This window comes from Ictidomys tridecemlineatus, chromosome 2, assembly GCF_052094955.1.
Source record: "Ictidomys tridecemlineatus isolate mIctTri1 chromosome 2, mIctTri1.hap1, whole genome shotgun sequence".
NCBI lineage: Eukaryota > Metazoa > Chordata > Mammalia > Rodentia > Sciuridae > Ictidomys > Ictidomys tridecemlineatus.
Window position 1 is genome coordinate 121,966,672 of NC_135478.1, and position 27,803 is coordinate 121,994,474.

Sequence of the window (27,803 nt, forward strand, 5' to 3'; positions counted from 1 at the left end):
TGATAATAACAATGACACTGAGGGCAGACATGCCACAGAACACGCCATTTAACAAACAGATGTATTCTGTGTTGGTTCTAGAGGCAGAAATCCCAGATCGAGCTGTCTGGTCGGTTCCTACTGCCGTCTTTGACCTGGGTCTGCTCTGGCCCCACTCTTTAGCATGGAGAAGGCCACCTCCTCCCTGTGTCCGCACATGGTCTTCCCAGGGTGGGTGTCTGTGTCCTGGTGCCCTCTTCTTGTGAGGACACCAGTCATTTCAGATTAAGTCCACCCTAATGACCTCATTTTACCTCAGTCACCTCGGTGAAGGTCTCGTCTTCTGGGCAGCCAATTCTGAGCAACCAGGAGTTAAGAACATTTCAATATATGAATCTGGGGTTCGGGAGAAAGACTCAACTCAGCCCATCAGAGTGGGAGAGGTGACATTGCAGGATCAGATTCCCAGGGTTGGGAGAGGAGTGATAGGAAAGGAAGGGCAGGAGGTGGCATCCTAGAAAGTGGAAGTCGGGCAGGTCTTTGAAGCCTGAATGGAAAGGGGCAGCCCAAGGCCACTGACTGGATGGTGACATGGAGGACTTTCCCGGCCTGGCCCCTCCCTTCCTCCCTGAGCTCCGAGTGAGAGCTGAGGATTTGGCTGTCCCGAGGGAGCTCATTGCTTCTTTCTGGGGACATGGAGCAGATGGGGCCTGGTGCTCTCTGCAGCCACCATAAGGGAGGACACAGGTGGGCAGCAGGGTCTGTGTCAGAGCCACTCCAGAGAGTGACAGGCAGATGGTGGCTTCTGGAGAACAGGAGGACGTTGGCAGGAGAGCAACAACCTGCCTAAGAAGGGTCAGCCATGGAAAGTGCTGGAGTGTGCGCCTTTGGGCGGGAGCCATGTTAGCAGGGGTCCCAGAGACTGCCGCCTAGGCCGGAGGCTGGGCCAGGGTGCAGAGTGGGCCGGCCTGGCAGAGGCACACATTCACCATTTATTGAGTACCTACTTTGCGCCAGAACTCGGGGTGCAGGTTAGCATAGTGCTAAAGCAGGGAGTCGCAGAGTACTTGTCCTCACGGGGTTCAGAACCTGGCAGGGGAGCTAGGTGCGGACCACAGCACTGCAAGTCTGATCAGTGTTGGGAATGCAGCTGCTGTGGGAATGCCAGCAAGGGAATTTAACGTCCTGAAGGATGACACTCCAGCCAGGGCCAGAAAAAACGGTAACAGGAAGCAGATGAGGCTCCAGGCAGAGGTGACATTTGTCACAGGCTCATTATGTGCCGGGCTCCGCACTTAGGACCTGATGTTCCCTACCTTGTTCAGAGAGGTGATGTGATTTGCCTGAGGGAACACAGCTAGTCACTATAAGGACCAGGATATGGCAGCTGGAAATGGAAAAATCTTTTTAAGTCTGAATTCCAGCTCTGCCTTTTCCTGGCTCTGTGACACACTGGGCCACTTCACCTCCCTGAGCCTTGGTTTTTCCATCTGTAAAACAAGGCCCGCTCCCCAGGATCTTGGTAGGTTTTCACACTTAGAAATGCTACAGGCAAAACCCAGCCTGAGCTCTCTGAGCTGGAGGTCGGGAGCTGTTCCCGGGGCTGGTGCTGACAGGAGGGGGGGTGGTCCAGCGGCCAGCTCTGAGTGGGCCTTGTTCCTCCGTAGCACACAGCCAGGAGTGCTCTGAGCTCTGCCCTCGTCCCAGAAGACATCCAGATGTAAGGGAGAGTGGGCAGTGAGGCCTGCACTGCCCTCAGCAGGTGCCCAGATGTGCTGTAGACTGCGTGCAGAGGCCATGGGGAAGAGACCTGGGCAGTGCTGAACTTTCCCCCTCCTCCCTGACCCAGAGCCCAGTGATTCAGAGCTGAGCAGACCTTTATGGTCTTCTTTTGACACCCTCCATCTCAAGGTGGGTATGTGGGCCCAGAGAAGACAGGGCTTTGCTCAAGTCCCATAGTGACTAGAGCAGCTTGGGATCTAGAATCCAGTGAAGCCACCACAGGGAGAACTACATGAGCAGAGGCCTGTCTGCCCTTTCCCACTGCCCCCTGTGCTTGGCACATCGGGGACCTCAGGTAATATTTGTTGAGTGAGCAGGTGTAGTGAGAAAGCCCACAGCCTGGGGCGTGGGGCCCGAGGTGGACTTCTGTCCCCTCTCTGGCCAGCTTCATCTCCCTGGGCAATTGCTTCCCTCCCCTGCGGAGCCTCCGTTTCCCACAGTGAGTTCACAAACCCATGTGGGAGGTGCCCAAGCAGAGATTCGAACCCAGGTCTACTGGATGCCAGTGCTGAGTGTCTATGCCACCCCTCCTGGTTCATTTGCCCACCTGATTCATCCAAACACCAACTCGTTGAGATCTTTACTGAGCACCTACTATGTTCTGGTTATACTGCAGTGAAAACAGGAGAGGAGGTGTCTGCTCTCCTAGACCTTATATTCTGGAGTGGGGGGGTGCAGACAGTAAGCCCAAAGAGAGAACAGGAAGGGCAGTGAGTACTGTGAAGGGCCCGTGGTAAGGGCCAGGATATGGGCTGCTGTGTTCAGGGAAGGAGAGGACATTTGGTGTGACGTCTGACCTGGAAAGGCTCCGGGGAGCAGCACAGCCCTCTGGGGAGCTGCCCTGGTGGCACAGGTCTCTTCCGTCTGCCTTGCAGGTGAAGCAGATCATGGAAGAGGCCGTCACGCGCAAGTTTGTCCACGAAGACAGCAGCCACATCATCTCCTTCTGCAGTGAGTTGGTGGCCGCGGGAGAGTGGGCAGTGAGGCCACTCCTGTAAGAGTTTCTGGAAAGGCATCTTCCAACCAGAATCGCGCGTCATGGTTTGCATTGTGACTCCCAACTTAATTTTGGGTCCTGAAGGGACTCAGTTGGAGAACCTGGAAATGCAGAATAGTGAGAGAGGCAGTTGACAGTGACTTCCGCACCCCCCTGGAGAGGTGGCTGAAGCTCTTCACGTGGGCACCACCCACACGCTTAACCGTGGTGTCCTGGCCCCTGAGCAGTGACCTCCGTGCTGGTTCCCTGCTCTGCCATGAGCTGGCGAGGTACAAGAATAGGGTGGCTGGGGACTTTCTAAACACAGGGAGTGAAGAGCCACTGAAACCTCCCGAAGGACCATGGCCAGCTGGCTCAGCAAAGGCACAGGCCTGGTGCTCGGAACGTGACTCAGACTTCTCTGCTAAACCCACTCTGCCCGCCAAGTTCCAGGATAATGGCACTGCCAGGTGCTGCTGTGCTTTGACGGTGGCTAGAGACGGGGCTTAGCGTGAGTCTGAAGTCAGCACTCAGCTCTTGGTCAGTGTGCGCCCTGGGGGTGATTCTCATCCTTCCTGGGAACTTGGTCTTCAGTGACGGCAGTGTCTGCTGTGAAGGCTTGCTGCAGTCCCCCTCCCTATGACTTCGGCCCCAGGAAGAGCCTGAGCAAGGGCACCTGCCAGCCCACCAGCTTCATGTGCATGGCTGGGACACCACGCAGGGGCTCACAATATGCTGAGCATGTGCGTGACCTGGGGGACCAGAGCCTCAGTTCACCTGCTTTTCACCTAGACAGACCTGTGTCTGCCTCTTGCTGGGTGACTTTGGGCAGGAATCAGGGATTGAACTCCAGGGCCCTCGACCACTGAGCCACATCCCAGACCTGATCTGTGTTTTATTTAGAGTCAGAGTCTCACTGAGTTGCTTAGCACCTCACATTTGCTGAGGCTGGTTTTGAACTTGCCATCCTCCTACCTCAACCTCCCAAGTCCCTGGGATAGCAGGTGTGGGCCACTGCCACCCACAAAGTCTTATTTTTTAAGTGGAATGTGTTTATTTAATTATACACACATATATACACACTCAGGTACTTATAGGTGTATATATAAATATATGTATTTTCATATGTGTATATGAGTACATATGAATAAGTACATATGTATATGAGAATATTATATGTCTAGGTTTATTTGAAACATTAATATTTTGTTATATTTACGTAGCTTTTTATTTTCTCCTGGACTTTTTTATTTGCAAATAAAAAGCATACATGTCCGTGTCAAGACTTGCTAACATATCTATCAGTTAAGGCCTTAGAGAAGGAGAACGTGATAAGAAGCATAGTCATAGTTCCCTAACTCTGACCATTTTCTGTATGAGAGAAATCAGATGGCAGCAATTGAGGCTTGAAGGGCCCATTGAGGTTTCTTTTATCCATTCTCCTTAGAAGGTTCTGTCAGAAAGGATCCGACACTGTATACAGAGCCTGAAGGTGATCAACTTATCAGTATAAACAAAGTGGAAAGTTTTATATGTACAAGTTAAAATTAAAATCGTAAAAACGGTTTCACCCAAAATATTTTAAATGCATGAGCAGAGTGGGCGGTGTGATTTGGACATTCATTCAAACAAGTACTTGCCGACTCAGAGACAAGCCACTGACCCAAAGCCTCTTTTTGTCTCTCTTTGCTCTTGACCTTGGCCAAGCCATCCACCAGACAAAACCCACGAAGAGCTCACTAAAGCTCTTCATGGGTTTTGTCTCAAGAGTTAAGTGAGGTAAACCTTAACAGTCATCTGACACCCAGCAGGTGCCCAATAAGGAGTAGCTGCTGTTACATACTCACTTTTTCAGTAAGCATTAACGATGTACCAGTTGTATACTGGCATGAGGAGAAGGTGAGAAGATGGAGGGCTCCCAGAAGTACCAGAGGCCATCAGAATGGCCTGCGCAGGACCAGTTTCTCAGAATGACTCCCTTCAGCCCAGAGAGGGAAAGTGGTTTGCCTGAGGTCACACAGTGAGTTAATGGTAGAGACCAGGCTATATATAATCCAGGTGTCCTGCTCTGAGGAGAGCTAGGAAGGACTTCCAGGGAAAATGGAAATGAGAAGATTGCTATGAAATCCTCAAAAAGAGTTTCAGGTACAGCACACCTTGAACTCAGATTGGGTTTGAATCCTGACTCTTATCACTCATTTTCTGGGTGGCCTTGAGCCATTAAGTTCACCTCTCTGATTCTCAGTGTCCACATCTGAGGAGTGAGGATAGTTATACTTTCTTCCCTCACCTGGCAGAGAATAAAGGAGACCCATACGTGTTAGCTGCGCTACAGACACAGTGTCGATGATGATGATATCAATATTGATATTCCGTGGCCAGGTAGAGCTTAGCAGTCCCATGTTCCATCTTTCCCTCTCTGACAGCACTATAGCTAACATTCATAAAGCACCCACTATGTGCCTGGCTCTGCTAAGTACTCCCATGCATTCTCTCCTCTCGTAACAGCAGCTCTGAGGCCAATGCTCACACTTCTGGCCTTTCCAGGTAAGAAAGCCGAGACACTGAGGGGGTCATTTCCCAGTCACACAGCTGGCTAGTGACCAGCAGAGGACCTGAGTAGAGGTGGTCCAGCCTTGAGCCATGATTGTGGGTCACCCACTAAGCTCTCTTGCTTCATTAGAGGGGAAAGTCGGCTGGGGTGCAGGGCAGCTGGAGGCAGGTGATGCTGGGGACTGGCTGTCCAAGGAGCCCGTGTCTGACTGAAGCTCTGAGCCTTGCTGGGAACATGGGCAGGAGAGTCAGTGCTGCTGACCGCCATGTCCCCACAGCCACGGTGGAGGCCTGCATCCTGCATGGGCTGAGGCGGCCGGCAGCTGGCTTCCTGGGCAGCTGGCTTCCTGCACAGTAACAAGATCGAGGCTCTCTTCATGAAGGTGGGCAAGAGCTTTCCACCGGCCAAGGAGCTGAGCCACAAAGTCCAGGACCTGGAGCAGCTGATTGAGAGCACGTGAGTGTGGGGACCAGGCTGGTCAGTCCCCTGGAGAGTGACCCCCAGTCCCTTCAGGAATCCACAGCCCCTGCTACTCTTTCTGCTCCTCAGACCGGCCAGCCTCTTTCCACCTCAGGGCCTTGGCACATACTGTACCTCCAGCAGGCTCCCCGACTTGGTCTTCCATGGCTGTTTCTTGTCATCATTCAGAATTCCCCAGCTCAGTCACTGCCAGCCCTCACCCCATCTTCTCCTCCACATCACCTGGTTACTTCCTTCCCATTTGTTTCTGCCATTGGGAATTAGCTATTTCTTGTTTAATTGTGAACTTGATCATCATCTCTGCATGAGAAATGGCAGCTACATGCATGCCACCCTATTGTGTCCCCAGCATCTGGGGCAGTGTCTAGCACCTGGAACATGCCCAGGAAACAGGTGGTGCTGGGCCACACCCTGTTCTCAATGCAAAGTTTCATAGAATCAACATGCTCTCATCTGCAAGGGGCAGCTGCTAGAGCCACTGGGTAAAACCCTTTTTGAGGCATCCATTGAAGGGGGAGGAGTGTCACTCCCCTGTCGTGGTGACTGGTTAATGAGCTGGGGAGGTTTATGGACTGATTGTGTCACATGGTCCCTGTTGCCATAATCACCCCCTCAAGCCCTGAATACACAGCCAAACCCCCAACTTGGGGCCTGTTTAGGGGTGGCAAATAGGTTTCGCTACAGTTGTGCCTGGGGCTCCCAGAGACTGCAATGAAGGACTCTGAAGCCGTGGTTGGGCATCCTGGGAAATGTGTGTGGATTGATTGGCCATGTCTGTCACATGCAAGGGAAGGGAAGGGGAGAGATAAACATACTCTTTGTCAGTTCTCTGTTATTGTGACAAAATACCTCTCATAATTAACTTAAAAAGAGGAAAGGTTGACTTTGGCTCACAGTTTGAGAAGGTGTTTTTGATGATCAGTGGGTCTTGTTACTGGGCCTATGGTGCGATAGCTGTTCACTTTATGGCCAGGATGCAAAAAAAAAAAAAAAAATTTAAAGGAGGAAGGAAGAGATCCACATCTCACAGGGCCACTTGAGGGCACTCCCTAATAACCTAAAACCTTCCGCCAGGCCCTCCCACTAAAGGTTCCACCTCCTCCCTATAGCCCCAAGCTGAGGGGGAAGGCTTTGACACATGGACCTCTGGGGAGCATTTCAGATCCAAACTCCAGAGTGCCCTAAGGTTGCCATCTCTGTGTGGGCTGCACTCCACTGAGGGAGAAATGGCCCCCCTTTTGCTCTTGCCCTTCAGGCCCTAGGCAGGGCTGCTCCATAACTGAATGGTGGGCAGAGCTCATGACTGGGCTTTGCCAGCTCCATTTGGAATGACTTTTTAGCCACCTTTAGGTTCCTTCCAGCTCACCTGCTGAATTCCTGGCTGATTACAGATAACAAGGCCTTCCACCGTGTGGGTCTGACTTCCTAGGGAGGGATCGGACCTGCCCTTGCCAGGCCATAAGGGACAGCCATCCATTAGCTTGTGCACTCATTCATGAACACGATTACTGAGCATCCCCGTGTACACCAGGCACTGTGCTGGGCCCTGGAGGTTCAGACACAGGGGGGCCTGTGCTTGCCACATGCTTAGTCCATATTCTTAAGATCACAGAACGGAGGAGGGGAACACAGAAAATGGAACAGCTTAGTGGGCAGAGATCAGCTTTGTCTGGTTCCAGAGGGCTTCTTGTAGGAGATGGCCTTGCTGAGACCCAAAGGGCGAGAAGGGATCAGCCCAGGAATGGGAACAGGAGGGAAAACAGGAAGCAGCATCAGCATGTGGAAAGTTCTATAGAGCCTGGCAGCCTCAGGAGTCTTCTCGTGCTCTGTGTCATGGAGTGAGCAGGTAGAATAAGGGGCTGCTAGAGAAGTGGGGGCAGGTCATGGAGCACCCTGCCAGTCATGGGGAAGACCTTCCTTTGCAGGGACACTGGGGAGCCACTGAAGGATCTTTAGTCCAAGGCTCTTGATCAGCATGTCATTCCAGGAGAGAGGGAAGGTGTGTCAAGAGCATCTGAAACCCTCTGTTGAACCACATCTGCACACTCACTGGGGATTATTACTTTTTCAACACTTGACCCAGATGATTGGAGCAACATGGGCTCCTGTTTAGCTGTCCTTCCTTCATTTTCTAGCAAGAATGAGCATTTTCCCATTTGCATATTGGTCCTGTGGATTTCATTTTTTGTTTCCGTTCTTTCTTGTTGGTCTTGAAGGCGAAACCAGATTCAGGGCCTCCAGGAAAATGCTCGGAAGCTGCCCAAGCTGCCCAACTTGTCCCCACTGGCCATCAAGCACCTGTGGATCCGCACTGCCTTGTTTGAGAAGGTCCTGGACAAGATTGTGCATTATCTCCTGGAAAACAGCAGGTGAGGGGGAAGGCCAGATGCCCGGGTGTGCTCTGCCTCCACCTGCTGCCTGTCCTGGGAGTTGCACCCTCGCGTCTTTCTTTGTCCCATTGACAATGCAAGTGGGTTTGAAAGTGATTTTAAACAGGCCTCCTGGATGTTCCACCCTGAGCCAGGCCAGCTTAAAAAAATGAGAGGATTTGGGTGTTTAAGATCATAGGCTTCTGACTTAGGGCAGGGTGAAGGGATCCTGGGTTTCTTCCTTCTCCTGTAGAAGACTCCACTTGTGGCCTTAAGGGGCGGGTGCGGGGGGCAGGAGAGAATAACCTGTGCAGGTGTGTTCTGTTCCTCTTCCCATCTTACCGCAGAGGACTCTGAAGCATTCACTTGCCTAGGGAGCCACAGCAAGGTGGCAAGTGGCTGAGTGGGGCTCCCATGCAGTCTGTCTGACCCCACACCCATGTCCTCCACTCACTGCTGGGTGACAGCAAGGGCCAAGCCAATTGGATGTAGCCCAAGCCTGCACAGCCCTACAGATGCAGTGACCTGACATGTGTCACCTCCAGGAAGTCATTTACCCTCTCTGAACCCAGCATCCCTGGGAGGCTCCTTCCAAACTTTGAATTCTGTTGGTCTAGGGGTCGCATGAGTTTTCAAGGATTTAGAAACCATGACACCATCGTAAGTCACACAAACAAACAAATGCAGAAGCATTCAGCCTGATCCTTGTCTGGATGACGTCCCATAGTACCTTGCAGAGCCGAATTTCAGGGGGCTTTTCTGAGCATCTCAGGCCAGTGTTCCCAGCATGAGGTGTCAGGGCAGGAAGGCCTGTTAGCACAGCATTGGAAGCACAGTGCAGGTAAGAGGCATTTTATTGTCTCAGAGAGAGAAAGGCAGACATAATTGAGCCTCTCAGGACCTCCTGTCTTCAGCAGAAGTCCTGGTGGAATCATCCAGCCTGCCGCTCATTACTCCTGTTGCTCAAGGGCCCCGTGTGTTCAGGTGGATACCAAACTCCACACTGATACTGCTGATACTGTGGAGTCATCAGCAGCCCTGTGATATATACCGTGATAGTCCCCATTTGACACATGGGCAGCCAAAGTTCTGGCAGTAATATGTGTTCTCTGCTGGCCTCCATCCAAACCCACGTGTCCTTTCCTCTTCTAGTAAATACTATGAGAAGGAAGCTGTCCTGGTGGACCCCGTGGACGGTCCCATCCTTGCATCCTTGTTGGGTAAGGGGTCTGGTGCTCTGACTTCCATGTGGTCCTGGGCCTCAGGGGTGCCTCCTGAGGGCCCCTGGCTCCTCTCCAGCCTCCTCCATCCAAACTGCTCACTGCCTCCTGCTCCCAGGGCCTCCTCTGGCCTCTTCTTTGCAGGACTCTGGGGCTTCCCGGCTGGCTGAAGGGGAGGGGTGGTGGAACGTGTGGCCCCTCCTTTGGGAGTTGGGAGGGTGGACTCTCTGGGGCTGCAGTTCCCAGCCCCCTGTGCTCTGCAGTGGGGCCCTGAACCTTGGAGTACACCAAGATGAAGACCGCGGACCACTTCTGGACCGACCCCTCCGCCGACGAGCTGGTGCAGAGGCACCGCATCCATAGCTCACACCTGTGGCAGGACTCGCCCAGCAAGCGGCCAGCCCTCTGTGTGAGTGCTGTGGGCGGCGGGGCTGTGGGAGGCGAGGCTGTGGGAGGGCCTTGGGCCAGGGGACAGGGTAGAAGCCACTCCAGGGCCACCTGTCTGTCTCCTGTCACACTACCAGATCCAGAAGAGGCATTCGAGCGGAAGCATGGACGACCGGCCGTCCCTGTCTGCCCGTGACTATGTGGAGTCCCTGCACCAGAACTCCAGAGCCACCCTGTTCTACGGCAAGAACAACGTTCTGGTTCAGCCGGTGAGTGTCCACCGTGGGCCAGATCTTGCTCTGAGTGTCTGCTCTAGGTTATGGAGGAGGCTTTCCCTCTGGCTAGGGGTTGTTCGTCTGTTTATTCACCCATCCATCCATCTGTCCACCCATCCTCACCGGATCTCTAGCCTGCTGTCCAGCCAGTCAGCTCTCTTCCATTCTCTCTGGGCCTCTTTCTGTCCAGGCTCCATCCACCATTTGTCCATCCATCTGTTTATATTTTTACCCACCCACCCATCTATCTAACCACCTTTGCACCCACCCATTCACCTGTCCTAATACTGAGGCCTATACAGGTGAATTAGGGGACAGAATCATGATTTGAATTCATGCCAACGGGTGCCACTCATCAGTCACCTTCTATGCCCCAGAGGCTGGCCAGGCTCCAGGGGTGCAGGGACAGTGGGGCACATTCAGCCCCTGCCCTAGTGCATTGTCTCCTTTGGCTGTCCCCTCTCCAGGGCTATTGGGTCACAGGGTCAGCATAGTGTCTGGGCTCTGCTGGGAAGAAGCTCTGTGAGTAATCAGCCACCCGAGATGTGTGGGTGCAGTTTCAGTCAATCACTGGGTGACCCTGGGCAACTCCTCGTCTTAGCCACAGTATCTGCTCTCTGTGGGCACAAACCTTGTTTGCTCAAGTCTAAGAAGCCATGATTTTAAGATGTGCCTTTTTTTCTAAAATGCTATTTAAATTACACATGGGACTTTTTCACTACACAATTTCACCTTACCCATTTGAATCAGGTCTTTGAGACGTAACCAGATATAGGTTTTTTTTGCTTGTCTTTTAATCATACATTGCTCTTTCATACACACAAGAGAAAATGTAATTAAAATACATTAGCTAAGATATTCCTAAAGCCTCCACAGTCCAGAGTTTAATCTTCTATATCACTTTGGCTAAGAATCATTAATGCCCTAGTTTTTCCACATGCTTCTCTGTTCTACTATTACCCATGGGCCAAATGTGGTCTTCCACCTGTTTTTATAAGTAGAGTTTTATTGAGACCCAGCCATGACCATTAGTTTGTGTGTTATCTAGCACAGCTTTCAGGCTATGGTGGCAGAGTTAGGTTGTAGCCGAGCCTGTATGGCTCACAAAGCCAAATGTTTCTTTACACAAAAAATGTGGTGCCCCCTGACCCACAAGCCCAGAAAGTGCAGCATTTCTTCAGGAATATGCATCCTTATCTCTGAGATGGGTCTGATGTCCTGTGAAGCACTCACTTGCTGTTTTACAAGGGCATCTGGATTCACAGGCTTCCCTGCAGGGATGAATAATGTGCCTGCTTTGCCAATATCACTTTAGTAGTCTGCATCTCTGTTCCAGCCTCTCTATGTCACAGTAACTTTTTTCAATTCAAAGCTGAATCACAGGCTAATCTCTCTGAAGGCATTTAAAATAACACCTGTCCTTCTCATGCAAAATAATAGCCATGCACAAAACTCAACTGAAGCGAGGACAGGCTGAACAGCTCTGACTGAGTTTGCGTGAGTTCAGGCAGTCACCTCTGTGTCATGGTTGTGAGTTCTCATCAAGGGTAAGACATGTCCCCATTTAGGGAGGTTATAATGTGAAAGGAACAGAATGTGCATCTTGGGATTGATGGAAGGCTGTGGTGGTGCTCCTCCATGGGGCACGGGGCTCAGCGGAGCCTGTGTATGAGGACTGAGCCATACTCCCTAGGCTCAGTAAACTGCACTTCGTGCTCAGTAAATGGTGCTGGGTCTCTGCCTGTCGTTGAGGTGGATTGGGTGCAGGGACTGCCTCCTTCATGTCTGAGGGATGTTGACACATCTCTCTTACTTGGCGTAAAATAAAGCAGATGAGAAGTCCTATGGGGAGTTAGGAAGGTGGAGGATCTGACCGCTGGGCCAGAGCATGCTGGGGACACTGAAGGAGCAGGTTGCTGGGGAATGGGCCACAAAACTCAGCTGCCACCTCTGCCTCCCTTAAGATTGGCCCACATAAATGCCATTTTGAAAAGGGACAGAGCCCCCTTCCTAGTTCTAAAGACCCCTAGGCCTGAGAGGGAGAGTGTGATGGTGGGCGGCTTTCACAGCTGTACTTGGTAGTACTGCCCCACCCACAGGTTGGCTGAAGACAGCTTTGCTGAGTGTGGCCACACAAAGAGGCTCAGGAGGACTTCAGCTTCTCAGATAACCTGCTCTGTACCCCAGAGTCTAACGGCTCAGGGCCTTCAGCCATATGTACTCCAAGACCATGACCAGTCCTAAGCCCTTGTCTCTCTGCAGAGGGACAACATGGAGGCTATACCTGGGTACCTGTCCCTGCACCAGACAGCTGACATTATGACCTTGAAGTGGACACCCAACCAACTGATGAACGGGTCCATGGGGGACCTGGACTATGAGAAGAGGTAGGTTGCTGGGTCCTCGCTGCACCCTGAGTCCATCCCCTCTCCTGGGCCCCACCTGGGAGCGGAGATGTGCACCCTGCCCTGTCTGCCCCTCCACCTGGTTGTTATGGTGACCTGGCCCAGCCTCCCTGCAACTGTGGCCTTAGGGGAAACTCAGAGACTAAGGAAGATGAAGAAACCAAGGGAAGAGTGTTGGGCGTGGGGTAGCCATTGGCTTGAACACCACTCAGAGAGCGAAGTCTACAAAGACCACGGAGCCTGCAAACACAGGATAGTGGCCAGCCTCAGCCCACCCTTCCCGTCACGTCCTAACAGGGGACTAGCATTGTTACTGGGTTTCTGGTCCCTGGAGCTGTCTCTTCTTTGGTACCCATGATATATGCAACTCAGCAGTGGCTTTGGAGTCATACTGGGAAGAACCACCAGACTGGGGCTCCCTCCTGCAATACCTGTGTTCCAGCCAAACAGCTTCAGGGAGAACAGAGGACAGCCATGGGTCTGAGGTGGCCCACTTGTCATTCCAGCTGCTGATGGGGAGAAGCAGTGATTGGGCTGTTCTGAATCCATGTCAAATTCTCCCTTTCTTTAAGAATTTAAGCTTGATTTTTTTTTAATTTTTATTTTTTTATGTGGCACCGAGGATCAAACCCAGTGCCTCACCCATGCTAGACAAGCACTCTGCCACTGAGCCACATCCCCAGCCCTCAGATTCTGTTTTTTCTTTTGCATTTTCTTAAAAAACATTTTTAAAGTCAAGAATTTTTAACTTAAAAATAGTCATGGCACAGGTTCCCATGCCCCAGCCCTCTTGGCCGTTAACCATCCCCTACCTGGACATGTTTGAGAAGCTTGCAGATGACCTGTGATTTCATATGCATTTTAAAATGTAGTGTTAAAAAAAATAAGGACTCATTTCAAGAAACATGGCCAAAACACTATTATTGTGTTCTACTTAATATGAAGCTCAGTGGGGTCCATATTAGATCTTGGGGTGATTCATAGCATTTTCTTAGCTATTCACTTCCTGCTCAGAGGTGGTCAGTGAGAGGTACCAGTGGTCCCAGGCTGGGCTGGGTAACTCTGTCTCTGCCAGACCGTGGGGTTTCCAATGAAGAGGCCCTCACCGAAGAACAGTGGACGGCTGAGGAGAGGCCCTTGGCCTGGAACTCGCCTCTTCATCATGAACCTTGGAACTGGGCTTTCCCTGGCCTCCCAGCAAGAGTGGCTAACCCCAGCCCTGAATCTCCCTCCTAGCATTTGCCAGACGGTAGTCTCATGATCAGCTGTGCACACTCCTCTCTCTCCTGCCTCACCCTGACTTCAATTTCCTTGAAGACCAAGATCTTGCCATGCTCACAGCTGATTCCTGATGCCCGCTGCAGATTGTAGCACGCAGTAGGAGCTCAGAAAAACTACTTGTTACATATTTACTGAGCACCCTCCCTGCAACTGTTCTAGACACAAGGCACTAGCAAGTCAATCAAAGGAAAGCAAAATCCTTACCTTCTCAGAGCTCAAATTATGCTGGGGAAGAAAAGAAATAACCAAGTACACAAGGTCCTTGCCCAGCCCTCACCTTGCTGGGTGACCCAGAGTATGTCACTCCACCACTCTGAGCCTCAGTTTCCCCTTCCTCTTCAGTGAGGGAATTGGACAAGATGGTCTCCCCAGAATTCAAGGGATTCCCAGAGGGTCTAATAAGTGCTTCTGCACCCCCAAAACATGTTCTTCCTAAAGCTTTAAACAGCCCCAGGACCCTGCTCTTCACTTGGATGGAGGCCCAGGAGTGTGTGGGTGGGAAACCTGTGATGCCAGCTTGGAGAAAGGCCCTGGCCAGCTCATCCCCCACTGCTCCAGCTCCTGCCACCAGGGGCTCTGCGTTTCCACATCATCTTCCTCTGTGAACAGGGGCGACGGTAGATGCTGCAAAATTGAGTTTCAACTAAATCTGGACCTTCAAGGTCACCATCCTGGGGTTGGGGATGTCCACATCTCTGACCTCTGAACTCCCTGCCACCTTGTTACTCTCAACCAGAGCCTCAGTTGGAAGAGAGAAACAGGCAGGAATCAGAAACATGAGGATGGAGTGCAGGGACGGGAGATGACCAGGGGCTTCAGCATCCCCTTTGGGACTAAGAGACACTGAAGACAAAGGGGGTGGTCCTTCTGGGAAAGCACAGGAGTTCTCCTCTCTTTTTCCAGCCATCACCTCCTCTTGCACAGCCATGGTCATAACTCCCCAGCTGGGCTTCTTAGTGTTAGAGAAGAAATATCCCCAGGAGGAGGCTACTCAGGCTCTGGAGTCAGACTGGGCTTGCCCCTGTCCCTGCCCTGCTATGTGGAGCAGTGAAGTGGGAGAACCTCTGTACCCTTTGGCAGGTTCATCCATTCAGAGGCCCCAGCACCTCCATGCCTAGGGATCTACCCAGGAGCATGATAACTTACCTACACAAAAGCTTATACACAAATGTCCACCATAGCGTTGTTCCTAATAGCTCAGCTGGAAGCAGTAATTCAGATATATTTTTTTTTATTTTTTAATTTTGTAGTTGGACACAATACCTTTATTTTATTTACTTTTATGTGGTGCTGAAGATTGAACCCAGGGCCTGGCACGTGCTAGGTGAGTGCTCTACCACTGAGCCACGACCCCAGCCCCTCAGATATAATTTTGATCACTGGGTTTCAAGGGTTCTTCTTGGGTCATGGGGCCATCCTGCACCAGTCACTGTCACTGGACAGTGGAGCGTGCTGATTGGCCAGGCCTGGGTCAGGTGATCATTGCTGGAGTCCTGGGGTAGAGAGTTGTGGATTCATCCTACCTGGGCCACATGGGCCGGGGAGGACGCTTCCCTCAGAAACTGAGGCTCTGGAACCAAAAGAAGAGGAGAAAGGCTGGGCAGGCTGGGACACCAAAGTTGGGGACAAGGGAGGACCTCAGGAGTGGTCCTCTGGCTTCCAAAGCCCCTGCCCACCATAAGGTAGGTGGCCTTCCTACAAGCCTCACCTCTCTCCCTTCCAGTGTCTACTGGGACTACGCCATGACCATCCGCTTGGAGGAGATTGTCTACCTGCACTGTCACCAGCAAGGTAGGGACCACAGGAGATCACGGGACTGGCTGGTGTTCCTCTTGGATGCCCTGCTGCCTCTAGCTCTGATTGTTCATTAGCCTCATGAGACAATGTGGTGGACATCCTGTTACCTCTGCAACTTCAAGCAAGTGGCTGTACCTCTCTGAGCCTGTGTTTTCCCTCTATAAAATGGCAATGCCTATTATTTCATTGTCACAACAACCCAGTGAGAGGTGTACTCCCATTTTAGAGGTTGACACAAAGCCACACACCCTGTAAGCTCCAGAGCCTGGACTCAATGCAGATCTTTGTGACTCCAAAGTCAGTGCTCCTCAATGGTTCTTTAAAGTCAGAAGAACCTACAGTCAAAAGAGGCAGATGGCCGTCCTGCTTTAGGAAGTGAGTGGCCTGTGTCTCACCGAGGTGTGAGACACTGCGGCTCAACTCCTAAGACGGACCTGGGTCCAGATCTGTGACCTTGAGAAGTAACTTACCCTCTTGGAGGCTGGGTTTCATTTGTAAAGTAGTAGATGGGCCTCATGGGGATATTGTGAGTGTTGGACAAGACAGTTCTCGTAGGTATTGTGCTGGTGCACAGGAAATGTCCCCCACACTAGCCAGAGTCACCTAGGGGCCTGAGAGGGGTGAAATTTGGACACCCCGTGCCACAGTGAGCCAGGTGGATTTGCAGCAGATTCTGGAGGAGCGTGGGTGTTTCAGGGCATCTTTCCTTTGGCAGGTAACTTTACGGAGGCTACCACACTGTTCCTGACCTTGTCCTGTAGCTCCCCATCCAGGTGGATGGTGGGTGGGATGGGTGGGACACGGGAGAGGTGAAACCTGCCCTGACCTTTTGCCCAGGCCTGGCCCAGAGCCTCCGATGCTTGGTCTGGCTGGGCACCTCTGGGGACATGTATTTGCAGAGTTGGGGGCTTGTCACCATGCCTCATAGTGACTTCCCACTGGGTCTTCTCTGCTGGTCATGGTGGCAGTGGACAGCGGCGGGACAGTGGTGTTGGTCAGCCAGGATGGGATCCAGAGGCCACCCTTCCGCTTCCCCAAAGGCGGGCACCTCCTGCAGTTCCTCTCGTGCCTGGAGAATGGGCTGCTTCCCCACGGGCAGCTGGACCCACCTCTCTGGTCCCAGCGGGGAAAGGTGAGTGGCCTTAGGGGTGTGGGTCCTTATGTGACTTCGCGGGCTGGTGCACGCCCCACGGAGACAATTAGGTTGTGCAGGTTTGAGGACAGCTGTGTCCTTTCACTGGGACGTGTCCTTCCAGGGCAAAGTGTTTCCCAAGCTGCACAAAAGAAGCCCTTAGAGTTCCTCGGAGTCCACGTCTTCAGACAAGGAGGATGAGGAGGCCGCAGATTATGTGTTCCGGATCATCTACCCCGGCTCACAGTGTGAATTTGGTAAGCCGCCCAGCCCGGCCCAGGGGTCCACCTGCCACCAGAACCTGGGAACAGCCCCAGGCATTTGGAACAAGAAGACAAGGGGTAAGGATTCTGGGGCTGGCTGGGGACCTGGGACCTGGAAGTCAGTATCTTGGTAGCCTCAGCTCCCTCCACCTGGCTCACAGAGATGCCACTAGACAGGAAGCAACACGGGGTAGTGACAGTGGCATGGGCTCTGGAATCCAAGCTGCACCTAGCAAGTCACTTCACCCTGTGTGCCTCCGTGTCTTCAGCTGTAAGTGGGCCTGTTTGCAGCACCTGTCTCATAGGGTTGCTGGGAGAAGGGACCCAGACAGGGCCTTTGGCACCTAAAGATGACTCGAATGTTAGCTGCCCTCCTGTCCGCCTTGCAATATTCACTTCAAGTCGAAACTTTGGTGACATGAGGAGGTGATGAGAGAGCAGTGCGTTGGGGGGGGGTCTTGCCCGTGGTAACCGTGGTGAGCGGTGGTGAGAACGGCAGTGGGGAGGCGAGCAGCGGCACTGTCACCAGATCCTGGCAGATGCCCTGTGGTCCGTATAGTGACTGCTATGAGGAGATGCTCTGCCCAGGGCAGCTCACCATGATGGGGCGGGGCTGTGCAAACACTGTGAATGAATCTGCACAGCACTCAGAAGGGGCCTGGCACTTAGGTGGCCCTCTCTGGTGTCTCTTAAAGTAGTTCTGAGTTACAGCTTCTTTTCTGTTAGGCTCGTTTGCTTAGACCTCTGCAGGCATGTTGATCCCTTTTGAGGGACAATGGTCCTCAGCCTCCCTTTGCATAAGCGACCCTGTGCTGAGCCGTGAGAGGCTCTTCGGAAAGCAGACAGATGTCCTCCCTGGCAGGGGCCTCATGGAGCCAGGCCCCTTACTTTCCTGGCTCTCCTCCTTGGCCAAGCACCATTGGGCCTGGGGCAGGCCTGGCGGTCAGGTATCCTGTCTCTTGCATTAGCCTGTGCTCCGGACCCTGCCCCCCTAACCCCGCCGCTATGATGTTCTTTCAGAGCTCAGCAAAGCCTTGTTCCCACCTCACCCAGGTGTCCATGGCCACTGCTGCCCAGCATTAGACCTCCCCATGGGAGCTGGTCTCTCAGGTAGCACTGGGCGCACCCCAAGGCTGTGCTGGCCCAGTGCTGCTGAGAGCAGAATCCCCCAGGATGGGGAGCTGGCTTCTGTTCCCTTTCCCAAGAACCTGGGCTCCATCCTGAAGACTGACAACATTAGGACACCCCCTGGTGAGCCTTGTATCAGAGAGCCCAGATCCCTGGGGCTCTTCCCAGGAAACGCTTCCTGCGGATTCTTACCCAACAAATAATTTGCCTACTCCTGCCAGGAACCAGGCTGGTGCTGGATGCTTATTTGGGGGATGTTTGTGCTGTATCCTGTTGGGGATCATGTGGCCAGGAACAGAGGCCAGCCCGGCTCACCCATAGTCCTTGGCGCCTCCCATTCTGGGCCTATGGTTTAACTGCCAGCTCCCATGGAGGTGTCTGCTTGGTGGAAAGGCTTCTCTGCCACCAGGCTCCCTTCTCCGTGAGCGAGGCACATTGGAAGTGCCCTGGAGCCTCCTCTGGCCCATGGCTAACGGGATTGGTTTGCAGATCCCAACTCCCTCGGCCCTCGGGTGAGCAAGCTCTGAAATGTGCGTGCTTTGCACAGCCCTTGGGGTCCCCAAGGCCATCGGGCACAGTTGCCCCTCATGGAAACCTGCTTGGTCATACCCTCCACTCCAGGCCTTTCCTGGCCTGTCTTGCTCACCTCTCTGCTCCATGTGCTTCTTAGGAGCACCTCCCAGATAATCGACTTGGGGTCCCTGCCTACCTTTGAGGAATCCTGATGACGCAGTGTATGTGGGACAGGGCCCCTCCACCTTGGCTCTGGTGAGGTGAGGCTGAAGTACCCTTCACAGGACGGGCTTGTCCTGTTCATGGAGGATGCTGGCCACATCCCTGGGCTCAGACCCTGGATGCCAAGTAGCAAAGCTCTCATGTTCCTCCAAGTTGTGACAACAAGAAATGTCTCCAGACATTGCCATGTGTCCTCTCGGTGGGCAGACGGGTTGCAAAATTGCCCCTGCTTGAGAACCACTGGTTTCCAGAAAAGAAACCATCACTGGATACTGCTCTGCCACTGCAGGACACTCACGGGGTCCTTCCTGTTCAGGTCTCCCTTCCTTGCTTGGAGGACAGGGTGACAACACTGTCCCCCACCCTGGGTCAAATTCTGAGGGGTCAGAGCAATGATTTGTGAAACACCTTTCACCAGATGCAGGCCCATTCCTTAGTGGATGCTCAGGTCACAATCGCAGGTCTCCTGTACTGAGTGCCACACGTGCCAGGCCCACTTCTGCACTCGCTGTGTCTTAATTCACCTCACCCCCAGCGTAGCTCTCCCGAACAGGATGTCATCACCATTCCCTGCTGTGCAGAGGAGAAAACTGAGGCACAGAAAGGTAAATCAACTGATCCAAGGTCACTCAGCTGGTTTGGGGCACAGCTGGGCTTTGCACACAGGTGCCTCCAACACCTGTGCCTCTAAGCGCCACTCCATGCCTATGGTCCTGATGGTGGGGAAGAGGGCAAAGTACTTTCACCTTCTTCAACCTTGAGGTCAGAGGCAGCCCTCAAAATGGTGACCCCACCCCCATCCTTGGTTGAAATTCTCAGGGGCCTGAGCCACACAACGTTACCAATTTAGAAAAATCAGAAATCAACACACCTCTTCCTGTGGGCCACATTTTGCAAATAATGTTTTATTGGAACACGGACATATTCGTTCATTCACATATGGTCTGTGGTCACTTTCATGCCTCAACATCAAGGTCCAATAATTGTGACAGAACTCAGATGGCCCCAGGCCAAAATTACAGATTATCTGTCTCTGTGGAGAAACCGTGCAGATGTTTGCCTTAAAGAGGAAGATGATGACTTCAATATGCGGGAGGGAAGACGTGGCTTAGCTGCTTCTACACTGCCTCCCCCTGTCATATGCTCCTGTCTCCACCACTGGATCTCTGGCCTGTCTTTATGCACAGAGGGGCAAAGACCAGCACTACAATGCGGACAGGTCACGGTCAGATCCTGGCCTTCCAGGCTCCTCTCTTGCTGAGGTTGTCTATGCTGCAGTGGCCACAAGGCACATGTGCCAACCGAGCACTCGGAAGGTGTGACTGGTGAAGTTGAGGTGTGAGGCATGCTGTGGGTGCAAAACACGGCCCAGATTTTGAAGACTTTATGTGAAAAAAAGAGAATGTGGATTTTTGCATGAATAATGTTATATTGATTATATGTTGAAAGGATAACATTTTGGAAATGTTGGGTTGAAATTATTGAGACTGTTTTCACCTGTTTAATGTGGCTACTGGGCAGCTTTGAATTCTATGCATGGCTCCTCCATATTCTCTCGGACAGCGCTGACCTGGGGCAGACTTCTCAACCTCAGCACTGTTGGCCTGGGGAGTCGAATAATTCTTTGAGTGTGAGGCTGTCTTGTGTGTTGGGGGGTGTTGCACAGTGCCCCTGTCCTCCAGCCACTAGGTGCCCAGAGCATTGAGCTTTTCTGTAAGTGTTGACAGCTGAAGTCTCAAGAGTCTCCAGAACCACCCCGTTGAGAGCCGATGGGTGAGGAGACAGGAGCCAGTGGGAAACAGCAGTGGGAGTTGGCGTCAGAGCTTAGAGTCGGGCTCCTAGATTGGAATTCAATGTACTAGCTGGAGAGCCTTGGGCATGTCACTCTATGTGCCTCAGTTTCCAAGTCTGTTAAAGAGGATGCTGAGGGTACCTGCACTCAGTGAGAGATCACTGTCATTAGAGGAAGGAGAAGGGAGACTTCAGTCAAAATGTCCAGCTTTGTCAGTCACTCCTTGATGGGTCTTAGGGTGACAAAATCCTCTCATCATTCAGACCCTCAACAGGGGAGAGCCGAGATAGGAGGAGTTGCCCAGGAGCCATGTGGAAAATATGCACATCTCTGTTCCTCGGTTACTTCTGCCAAATGAGAAAACAAATGCCCCCCTTAGAGGTTCACTGTGACCATAAGACACAGCACGGCCCAGCCCATCACTCACGCAGAGCAGTCACTTTATGAACACGAGCATTCTTTCTTCCTCTAATCAAACTCAGTATCATGGGCAGGGGGCAGCTGTGGAGAGCAGGGCAGGGATGGTTCCAGCCCCAAGGCACTGGTTCTCGTGGCCATCTCCTGCCCCACCCCACACCTCGCCTTCACTAGTGCTTTCTGTTTTGTTTCAAGCTGCCCCAGGCCTCTTGGCCAGTGCTTGCCCCATCTCTGTGGGCCCCGCCTGGATGATGATTGCTGCTGGTCAGTCCACGCTGGTAGTGGCCAGGGGGAGTTGGTGGGCACGAGCCAGATGGAATACCACCCTCCCCACACGGGGCCTGAAGGAGCAGCCCCCTGTAATGTCTGGGCTCCCCACTTCCCCCAGGGTTGGGTCCCAGACACCTCTACCATGTTGTCATTTGAGTCTTGGTCCAAGGGAGATGGAAGGAAGGTGCAAATCAATGCCCCAGCTGTCTACCTGAAACAGACAGTTGGCAGCCCTGTGGGTCCACTGGTGAAGTCTGCCGGGGTGAGGGGCTGGGATGGAGCCAGGATTGTCCCCACATGGGCTGAACCAATCAGTGCTTCCCTGAGACTGGCGAGGAACTGGGCATGTTTTTCTAGAATAGACTACAGGTATCACTGGCCTCTCTTGGCCATCTCATTGGTGAGTCTGCATGGGGCAGAAGAGTGTGATGCGCCACTTTGGGTGGATGCAAGAACCATGTTCTGTGGACAGCTTCCTTCTCTGTCCGTGGGCAGAGGCAGACCCTGATGGCTGCCAAGCTCTGATGACCAGTGGGGTCAGGCCCCCAGCTCTCTCTCCCCATAAAGCTCTAGGGGAGAGCTGAGATAGGACGAGTTGCCCAGGAACCATGGCGAATGGGGAAATGTGCACCTCTTTGAGTTCCTGGAACGAGAATAAGAAAACCATAACCCAAGGGCCAAATCTAGCCTCATTCTGTACATCTCTGAGCTGAGGATGGTTTTTATTTGTTTCAGTGATTGAAAGAATCAAAAGAGTGATATTTTATGACTTGTGAAAATGATGCAAAGCTCACATTTCAGTGTCCGTCAACAAAGTTGCCTTGGAGCACACCCGGGCCCCTCTGTTGACATTACAAAATGCATGGCGACTTTTACACTGTGAGAGCAGAGTGTTGAGGACACAGACCAGATGGCTCACAAGCCTAAAATACTTCCCACCCCGCAGACTGTTCAAAGCCAGACTCAGCAACAGCAAGGCCCTGAGCAACTTGGCAAGATCTTGTCTCAAAAAATGAAAAGGGCTGGGGGTGATGTTCAGTGGCTAAGCGTCCTGGTACAAAAAAAAATAGATAAATAGATAGATGGATCTATCTATCTGTCTCCAGGGGGTTAATTCATAAGGTCAAGGGTACAGGATGGGCATGTGACATTTAGATCCTGGGGATCGCCAACCCATCTGCACCAGCTTAGTGGAGCAGCTTTCTGGCTCAGGACCACGGACAGCACCCGCATGGCCTCCCCATCCACTGCTCTCTTGTCCTGAGTCAGGCTCCCTCCTATCTGACCACCAGGAGCTCCCCAGGAGGCCCCTCTCTGGGGACTCAAGCCCTTGGCCTTCTCAGAAGCACCCAGCAGGCTCCCCTGCTTCCCCTCAGTGTCCTGTGGGCACAGCTAAATGACAACATGGCGAAGCGTGGCCCCCTGTTTAGGTGGCTCTGGTCTCTGTTCTCTTCCTCTCTGGCCATCATCTGGGGCCAGCTCTGCCCGTCTCCTGGGGCCTCCAGGTCTTGGTGGTGGCTTTCATTAGATCAGGGGGCTCAGGGGCCTCAGTTGGACTGTGATCTGGAGAGTTCTTTCCCGGTCTCTTTCAGGGCCTTTCCCTTTCTCTGTGCCAGCCTGGAGGGTGTGGGGAGCTGCTCGCTGTGGAGAGGTTTCTGTGGCCTACACAGACTTAACCAGGGCTCTTCCTTTGCCCCTTCTTCTACACCCCACAGTCCCCCAGGATCTGATGGATGTCTCCGTGAACAACCTCCCATCCCTATGGCAACGCAGCCCCCGGAAATCCTCCTGCTCGTCCTGTTCACAGAGTGGCTCAGCTGGTGGCAGCTCAACCAATGGCTGCAACCATGAGAGGTAGGAGGGGCTCGCGCTGTGGTGGGGAGAGGCTGAAGGGTTACCCAGAGCTTGGTGGATGCACTGAATCTGGAAGAGGGAACACGGGCTGTGGAATCAACCAGAGGTGGATTAAATGCTGGCCCTGGTGTAGTTCTAGCTGTGGGAAGTCACTCACACGGTTCAGTCAGGATAAGCAAGATCGAGCCACAGGAACAAATACCCCTGAACCCTGAGTGTAACTTACAGCAAACATTTTATCCTGCATTGTGTGTCCCTCATGGTTGGCCAGGAACTCAGCTCTCTGCATATTAAAGGGCAGCACTGCTGAATGTTGCCAGTCCCAGGTGACAGGCAACTGTAGCTCTGGCGGGCCTTGAATCAACAATAAGTGTCCCACCAAAAATGATTACTTATAATTTCCTCTTCCAACTGTTGGCCCCACCCACAGGAAACCAGGAAGTACAGCCTGGAAGGAAGAAACCAAAAATATCACTTAAAGACAAATGCCTCCTCAGTTTGACCCTCCACAAAATTCTTCCCTTATGTGATTATGAGGAACAAATAGAATAATGGTTTAAGGTGGCCAGCACACAGAAGCTGGCACGTGGCAGTGTTCAGTAAATGACACTCACTGTTTTCTTGTTCCAAGTTTAAGCTCAAGTTCACCTCTGTCCTTACCCACAGAGCTCTTGTCTCTTTGGAACTACTTGGCCATTCATGAGATTGGTTCTAGTTTCCCACTGGCCCCACTTGGTCTGGCCAGGGAGACTCCCTTCCCCCGTCCTTGCTGGCCTTCTTCCCTGTGGTGTCCAGTCTTCAGCCCGTCACAGTGTGAGGGAATGGGACTCGAGGGCTGGGGGCCAGCGTCAGATCTTCAAAGCCCCCTCACCCCTGGCTTTCCAGTCTGTGACCAGCAGCCGCACCTGGGCAGATTCTCAGCTTGTTATCCCAAACCCACTGAATCAGAACCTGTATTTAACACCTCTAAGACCACTTGTCGGCATGTAAGGGTCAGAATCCCTGATACAACTGGAGAGTCTCAAACTTTAATGTGCCTCAGTCACCTGGGGCGGTAGCAACACATATGGGTTCTAGGACTTCTTCCTAGAGATCCTGATTGAGGACTCTGCAGGGCCCAGGAATTCACATGTCAGAGAAACCCCGAGTGTCTCGGGCTGGACTGTCACCTCCATGGGGCATTGAGAAATGCCGCTTTCCCCAACACATACTCTGATAGCATCTGCTTGCATGTCCATAGCAGTGCTGTGGGACACTAGTCAGTGTGGTGCTGTTCTCCTGCAACCTGACCAAGTCAGCCTCACCACCCTGAGGGCACAAAGAGGACATTTTCCCAGGTGCATAGCTGGAGATTGAGCTGCGTTTTTTCTCCAGCCTCCCTGGGTTTTTCCGGGTGTCCCCTGGGATGTCCTGAGTACATACATGGCACAGTTCTGCTCTGTGCTCTGCAGGAGTGTACCGCACTCCTTTGGCAGTTCTGTGGTTTTCAGCAATGCTGGGAGTGAGGGTTTACTCCCCCCTCAGCCAAAACAGAACCCAGAAGTGACCACACAAGGGGAAGCCAGGTGGCATCACCTGCTTTGCAGTCATCCCCACTGAATCCCAGTGTAGCTCAGTTTGGGTCACTTGAAGAAAGTGACAGAAACCCTCTTCAAACCAATTAAAGAAGAAAGTAAAAGTGTTGGCATAACTAAGGTTCAAGGCAAGCGGCCTCAGGCCTGGCCGAGTGCAGGTGCCCACTGCAGGAAGCCCGTCTGCGTCCTCAGGTGTCACCTCTGCGGGCCTCTATGCTAGTACCACACTCTAGTCTCAGGCAGGGAGATAAAAATATAGCAACTATTTCCAACAACAAACAGTCCCAAGACTGATTCTCATTGGCCCATGTGACCATCTCTGAGCCAATCACTGTGACTTCAGCCTGGGTCCCGTACTAGGTAGAGTCCTTTGTCCCATCCAGACCACAGGGACAGAGGCTTAGGGGAGAGGTGATACCTCAGAGGAAATCTGGGGTTCTGATAAGAAGGGCGATGCAGCTGTATGGAAATCACAGGAGTCCACTCTTGGGTCCTCTGAGAGAGTGGGTCATGGTCCTCTTCAGCAAACCTGGGCCACGGGCACCTCGTGTGAGCATCTTCCTTCCCCCCAACCCCGCAGGGCTCCTCTGAAGCTGCTCTGTGACAACATGAAGTACCAGATCCTCTCCAGAGCCTTTTATGGATGTATGTATAGGTCTTCATTGCTGGTGTGGTCTCCAAGGAGCATGTATTGAGTGCCTACTGTATGCCAGAAATACCAGGGGACAGAACCTGGCTCTGGAGTTTGAACATCCCTATCTTCTAGATATCTGGTTTCAGGCGCAGTTTGCTCATCTACAGATCAGGGATAAATTTTATCTCTGGGTCCTAAGAGAAGGCAGTGGACTGGGGACCCTGGGAGAGGAGGCCGGATCTGGTCACCATTGCATTCTAAGGTCCCACCCGGAGGGTGTGTCAGGATGGAATGAGAAGCGAGCGTGTGTAAAGTCTTTGGCCTCTAGTCTTGCATGTTGTAGGTGCTCAGTAGATGTCAGTTCCACTCCACAGCAGAAGAGAAAGGTGACCTGATCCCATCGCCCAAGCTTAAAAATTAAAACTAATAACACAAATATTCTAGTTATTCCCATTAATTAGACAAGGCACAGAGAGGCAAAGTGATTTGTCTAGGGTCACACAGCTAACAAGCTTAGTTTTTCTCTGTCTTGTTTCTCAGCACACTTTATTTCCCAAACCTCATAGCCTAGCTGGGGGAGATCAAGCATGCATTTTTAGGGATTCTAGAGGAGTTTTAATTATACCCTGCATGGGCCTGCATGTTGATGTTGGAAAACAGTTTCCTTGTCAACTAGTTTGGGAAATGTTGAAGTTAAAACAATTTTCTGTATTCTTTGGGACTATCACTATCACACTCAAGAAATTGAGGCCGTGGGAGAGTAAGAGCAACATCCCTCAAATGTATTTGGCCACAGAAACCTGGATGGCTGCCTGGGTGCTCATCATCTCCAAGTGTCCAGGGGACAGGGAGTGGAAGGTGCCCTGGGCTGAGGTTCTTGCCTGTCCTGTGACCACCATCCCCAGTGCCTGAGGCAGAGTGTGGCGTGGAGTGGGCGCTGTGCAGGTGTTTATTAGAACCAAGTGCAGAATCATCCTGGAGGAAGGGCAGGGTTGAGATGAATCTGAAACGAGGTGATCATGTGACAATATGGCGCATCCTTGGTGCCTGTTGAGAGCCCAGATTCAAATGAGAAGGCCTGAGACAAATCTCAACCCTGAACTTCTTGGAGAGATGGGTTAATGATGTAACCAGTGTGTGCCTCAGTTTGCCCATCTATAAAATGAGGAAGGTGCCAATACCTGCTTCCTGGGGTCGTGGTGAGAAATAGCTTTGGAAACTCAGGGAACAGCCCCTGGATGTCCGTGCTGTGTAGCGTCATGTGCTGTGTGAGTGTTGGACATTCTGTGGCCACCACCATCATTGTACCTTCCTGCTGTTGGTGGGGGTGAATCCTCAGGCTCTAGAAGGTCAGTTTCTCTCTGGGAATTGGTGATGAGCTGCTGGACAGAGCCAGGAGGAAGGGACGCCGTCAGCAAAAGGCATGAGCTAGGGGCTGGGGCTAGTGCTCAGTTGGTAGAGTGCTTGCCTTGCATGCACAGGGCCCTTGGTTCAATCCCCAGCACCAAAAAAAAAAAAAAAAAAAAAAAGAAGACGGGCATGAGCTGGCATTTGCCAGGAACTTCTTGGATTCCAGGCACCCTCGGGGGCCCAGGTTACAGCAGACGAGGGGTGGCAAACATACCTTTAAGGTGACAGGTCCATCCTGGAAAGCAGACTGGGTGCCCTCAGCATCTCCAGGTCACTGACTTGCTTGGACTTTCTTTGTCCAGCCGTAGTCTGAGCAGGAGTCTGTCATTCTCTCTATCTGTAAGGATTGGAGACAGAGGCACAGTTAGCGCGAGGGGTCCCTGGCCCTCTTTCTTCCTGATCCTTCCCTGCCTGCAGCCTGTCAGTTAAATGCATTGGATTCCAACCCAGTGGGCTAGCATCACCCTGACTGAGGCTGAGAAAGGCGACAGAACTTCCCTAGGGCTGACCAGTCAAGCCACCAAGTGACATCACCCCTCTGGGCTTCACTTTCCTTTTGTGGGAAAGGGAGTGATGAGAATTTGCAGGACATGGAGGTTCAATTAGCTGGGGAAAGAGACACCACCTTGAAGACTCCATGAGCCAGCTGGGGGCACCAAATGGCAGAGGGTGACTCGTCCCTTCCCTCTGTAATAGGGCTCGCCTACTGCAGACACCTGTCCACTGTGAGGACCCACCTGTCAGCCCTGGTCAATCACATGATCGTGTCTCCAGACTTGCCCTGTGATGCTGGCCAGGGGCTGACAGCCAGGATCTGGGAGCAGTACCTTCAGGACAGCACGATAAGCCTTGGCGGGGAGTGGGCCACCATGGGGCAGGCTGCGGGGAAGGCTGTTCTGTGGGGACTAGAGTTCACCTGCCTGAGTTCTCTACATGCACACTGAAGGTCAGCTCTTCTCGAGAATTTCAAGATGCCCAGCTCTCTTCTATCCTTGCAAGGTGGAGATTGAAGGATGTATATAGGTTGAACATCACTGATCTGAAAATCCAAAATTACCTGGGCATTGACATGACACCCCAGTGGAGAAT

The 27,803-nt window shown here is 52.4% G+C and overlaps 1 protein-coding gene across 1 annotated transcript; it reads left to right on the plus strand.

The window, feature by feature from the left end:
- Positions 1-11: 11 nt before the first annotated feature.
- On the plus strand, positions 12-27,658 carry LOC144368530 (small G protein signaling modulator 1-like). Its single transcript, XM_078027631.1, is given in 15 exon segments — positions 12-210; positions 2,527-2,712; positions 5,569-5,609; positions 5,611-5,747; positions 7,988-8,140; positions 9,293-9,360; positions 9,624-9,769; positions 9,885-10,016; positions 12,285-12,409; positions 15,432-15,499; positions 16,474-16,637; positions 16,762-16,894; positions 22,958-23,096; positions 25,251-25,315; positions 27,411-27,658. Coding segments are annotated over 15 exon segments (2,004 nt in total).
- The last annotated feature ends 145 nt before the right edge of the window (positions 27,659-27,803 follow it).